The 4,439-nt window shown below is 43.5% G+C and overlaps 1 protein-coding gene across 2 annotated transcripts; it reads left to right on the top strand.

Annotated features, from left to right (window-relative positions):
- On the top strand, positions 1-1,557 carry BEX4 (brain expressed X-linked 4). Of its 2 annotated transcripts, XM_036271254.1 has the most exons (3): positions 1-112; positions 541-618; positions 959-1,557. In XM_036271254.1, exon 3 carries the CDS (start codon positions 964-966, stop codon positions 1,324-1,326), a length of 363 nt encoding a protein of 120 aa, XP_036127147.1. In that variant the 5' UTR covers positions 1-112; positions 541-618; positions 959-963; the 3' UTR covers positions 1,327-1,557. The 2 variants fall into 2 exon arrangements, with proteins under 2 accessions (XP_036127147.1, XP_036127146.1); XM_036271253.1 differs by lacking the exon at positions 541-618 and having other exon boundaries at positions 26-112.
- The last annotated feature ends 2,882 nt before the right edge of the window (positions 1,558-4,439 follow it).

The following is a 4,439-nucleotide window of genomic DNA, read 5'->3' on the forward strand; positions in this document are numbered from 1 at the left end:
GCTCGAGCGCCAGACCCGGCGATCCCTGCATCCTTCCCGCTCGCTGCTCCAGGTGGCCCTGAGGGCGCACAGGCCAGGGGAGCCCCCAGCAAAGGAGGCGGAGGGAGAGCAGGTAAGGGACTGGGAGCGGCTCCCTGGGCGTGGTGTGCAGAGTGGGCCTGGCTGGCGGAGCCCTCCGGGGGATCGGGCTGCCCCGGGCGAAGCCACGCAGGGACCGCAGCTCCCACGCCGCGGCCCCGGGTGCGTCTGCAGAAAACGCTGAGCTTTTCCCGGGGGAGGGCTGGATGGCCCAAGGCGACGACCCTTCGGAAACACCTGCCTCCCGGCCCCCCGCCCCGCCCCCATCTTTCTCGGTGTGGAAAATGGTGGTCAGCGCGGGGCCGGGGCGGCTGGGGCGGGAGGCAGGGGGCGTGGGCGTGTGGGTTCAGGGCGGGCGGCGCGGCTGGGCGGGGGTCCGGGAAGGGTGGGCGCCGAGCGCTGGGCTGCAGCGTCCCCCGCCCCCCGCCCCCCGCCCCCCGCCCCCCGCCCGGCCCTCTGCAGGTCTTCGGGTCCCAGTGTCGCGGCGGCGCACTCGCGGCGAGAATCGGGAGGAGGAGCAGACAGCAAGGATAGGCCCAGGTGGGTGCGGGGTGCAGGGGTGGGGGGCGGGGAACGAGTGGAAAGCCCTGAGACCTCGAATGCTTACACCCACCTCGACCTCGTCCTCTGGGCTTGGATCGCAGGGAAAATGGTGGGTTTGGGGCGAGGGAGGGGAGGGGAGGGGAGTCAGAGGGAGGGGGCAGGGCTGGGACTGGAGGCCCCCTAGAGGGCGTAGGGAGCCTCTCGAGCGTGAAAAGTGCAATTTTAAAAGGCCTTTGAACTCCAGGGCTCTGAATCGTGAAAGGTGCGTAGTAGGTCTTCTGTCCTCGGTGCTCATTAGTTCACCATTACAATAGTCCCTCTATCTCTTGTCTCCTAGGAGCAATGGCGTCCAAAGAGGAACAAGCAGTAAAAAATCTCAACATGGAAAATGCCCAACAGGAAAACGAAGGAGAGAATGAGGCCCCTGTGCAAAATGAGGAGGAACCACGCAATTTGGGAGGAGGCGAAGCCCAGAAGCCTGGAGGAAATGTCAAGCTGGGGTGGGTTAAGCGACTTGTCCCTAATTTTAGATGGGCCATGTCTAACAAACGTGTTGATCACAATGAAGTGGGAGATGATGCAGAAAAGATCGCAATGCAGCGGATGGAAATCAGGAGAAAGACTAGGGAGCAGCAAATGAGACATGATAAGCGCTTCCAAACTCCTGAACCTGATAATCATTATGACTTTTGCCTTATACCTTGAATCCTAAGGTTTTTCCCTGAGGTTAATAATGCGGCCTCTGCTTGAAAAGCTAGTAGTTTTGTGATTTACTTTTCAACAGGCCTTTTAGTGTTTCCTCTTAATAGTTTCTAATCGAATATTATTTTTCTCTCAGTGTAAAACTCTTTGTCCAGCAGGACAATTTCACCCAGTTTTTAGAAAAAAAATATTCTTTTCATGATGTGAAATTAATAAAGCAGTTTAAAAAATCAATCTTCCTCTTTCATTCTAGTTTTTATTTTTTGTGAATATTACCTTTCCTCCCCCAACTACCTGGGCTCAAAATCTCATTACACTTTGACTACATTTTCTGGTCCCCCAATCAGTAAGAAGGGATCCTTCTCATAATTCAACATCAGATACCATTTTAAGAATGTATTTTCTACTGTTTTTCAAACAGTGCGAGTTCATCATCTGCATAAAAAACACTTTGGTGGGGGAACTTTTTGAGAATGTAGGACCTCTGGCTTCTATCCTCCAGACCCACAAAGGAATAGAACAAAAAATATCAGAATCCATCACTGATAAGTAGTGTTAAGAATTATTTTGAGCCCTGGCAGGTTTGGTTCAGCGGTTAGAGCATCGACCTGTGGCCCAGAGTCTCAGGTTTGATTCCGGTCAAGGGCCCATTCCTCGGTTGTGGTTCAGTCCCCTGCCCTGGCCAGGGTCATGCGGGAGGCAACTGATCAATGTGTCTCTTCTCTTTCTCTTTCTCAATCCCTCTCTCCCACTCTATCTGAAGATAAATGGAAAAATAACCTCTGGTGAGGATTAAAACAAAAAAAAAGAATTATTTTGAAAAACATGTTTTAGTTTTACATGTAAGAAATATTGTCACCTTTTAAAAGGTATTTTAAGAAGTATTTCTAATTGTAGGTCATAGGATAAAAAAAAAATGAAGGTCACTTTTTCAATCCAAACTTCATTTCACAAATAAGGAAACGATAGGAAATTGATTTTACTAAGGTCATACAGCCAGTTAGTGGTAGAGCTGGGACCACAGTTTCCATTTTAGGGTGCTTGTCTGCTCACTACAGTGCCTCCACGAGGTGTGATTTGGAAATTCTTGCTGTGTGTACTGATTGCCAGTGGTGTGTATAAACAAATGTGCAACTTACACAAAAGTCACTGTTTATTTAATGTTCAAACTTTAGTCATCAGAGTCTCTGCATGTTCAATTGAGAAACATGTTTAAGGAGGACTCTGGGCCCCTTATAAAATTTTGGACATAGAATGATCTTTCATCCTTTTTGTAGATAGAAGAAGGGGATGATGGAGAGTGATCTGAAAATGTAAGGTGGTTAACTCATAAACACTTCTTAAGGGGTAGGTGATTGATGTTCATGAATGGGCTTTTGTTCACTCTGAAAATCAGTACCATACCTTCTATACCAATCCTAGATTTCCCAAAATAGCCTCAATTTTTAAAAAAAATTTGGGGATAGAAGGTGAGATCAGAACTCGACTTGTAAAAGTACTGAAGGAAGCCTCACCAAGGTTTTTGAGTGATGATGGGGATAAAAACAGACTTTCTGGAAGAAATAAGGCTCAGTGTTGGGGTTTAGAATATGGTGTTTTTGAAGATCTGAAATAAATTCCCTCCCCTTGGTGTTCCTGAGGGAGTGGGATGATAATGGTCAGAACTTTCAGGAAGTGGTAAAGGTCAGAGAACAATGTCACAATGTGATTGGTTGAAAGAGAACCAAATTAAGACCCCCTTTCTGGATATTTATCTGATGGTGGTGGATGAGCACAAAACTTTCTAGAAGCAGTAAAATTCAGGGACCATGATCAGAACATAATTGAAGGCGAAATGAAGAAAGCACCCTTTCTTGGGTGTTTCTGGAAGGGTGGAAAAGTGAGGACAGAACTTTGTGGAAAAAGTAAAAGTCAAGGGTCCAAGTCAAAAGGTGATTGAAGGAGAGCTGAGTTACCACAGTGAAGACTTTTATTAATTTATACATCTCATGGGAGTATCAACTTTTTCTGATCTTGGTGGGCAGTACATTCTGAGCTTTTAAGGAGATGATAGAGAGATGTCATTGAGAGTGTCACTAAAGAGACCTGTTAGAAAATGAAATGAATCTCTTATGGAAAAAAAAAAAGTGAATCAACCAGGAACAACAAAAGGAACTAACACATTCATCCCTATTAGTCATTTATATATTCATGTTGGTAATTTTTTTAGTTTTTTGAAGAAAAATATGTTTTTATAGATTTTGAAGCAAGGCTTGGGATAGAGACCTAGTAATTAACAAGAAAAAAATCTCTCAGGAGTCAGACTTTCAGTAGCATATGCTATTGTCTTCAAATACAGAAAAGGAAGATATGTGGAAGAGTCTAAAGAGGTCAGCAAGGGAAAAAATGAATTTACAATGAAAAAAGTAAAAACAAACAAAATATGAGAATAAAATACCAAAACACATCACTTTTAGTCCTTTCAGCCTGTATCTACATGTGAGTAAGCATTTCAGCTTTGTTAAAGTACAATTAAAGTTTTAAACATATCTAAAGCATTCGACTTTATCTGTTTTACATATATTTAAGCCTATGAAGCCATGACCATAATCAAAACAATAAACACTTCCATCACCTCAAAAAGTTTCTTTGTTGCCATTTGTAATCTATCCCTCCTTCAATCCTCAATCCCTGGCAATCTCTAATCTACTTTCTGTCACTATAGTGTGCATTTGATAATATTTTTATATAAATTGGATCATAAGCATACACTCTCATTTTTGTCTGGCTTTATTTATTAAATATAATGATTTTGCATGCAATAATAGCATATTCTTTTCTATTGCTGAGTAGTATTCCATGATTTGGTAAATGTTTAACCTTTTATCTGTTGATGGCTATTTAGATATTTTTCATTTGGGGGCTATTATGAATAAAGCTGATATTGAACATACACATGCAATTTTTTAGGTAGATGTATGTTTTTATTTTTCTTGAGTAAATACCTAGGGATGGAATGGCTATATTGTATGGAAGTTGTAAGTTTAATTTTTAAGAAATTTACAAACTGTCTTTTCCAAGGGAGTTTCACCATTTTGCATTTTTATCAGTAGAGAATTGGAGTTCCAATTTCCCCT

Source organism: Molossus molossus, unplaced genomic scaffold (assembly GCF_014108415.1).
Source record: "Molossus molossus isolate mMolMol1 unplaced genomic scaffold, mMolMol1.p scaffold_m16_p_2, whole genome shotgun sequence".
NCBI classification, from domain to species: domain Eukaryota; kingdom Metazoa; phylum Chordata; class Mammalia; order Chiroptera; family Molossidae; genus Molossus; species Molossus molossus.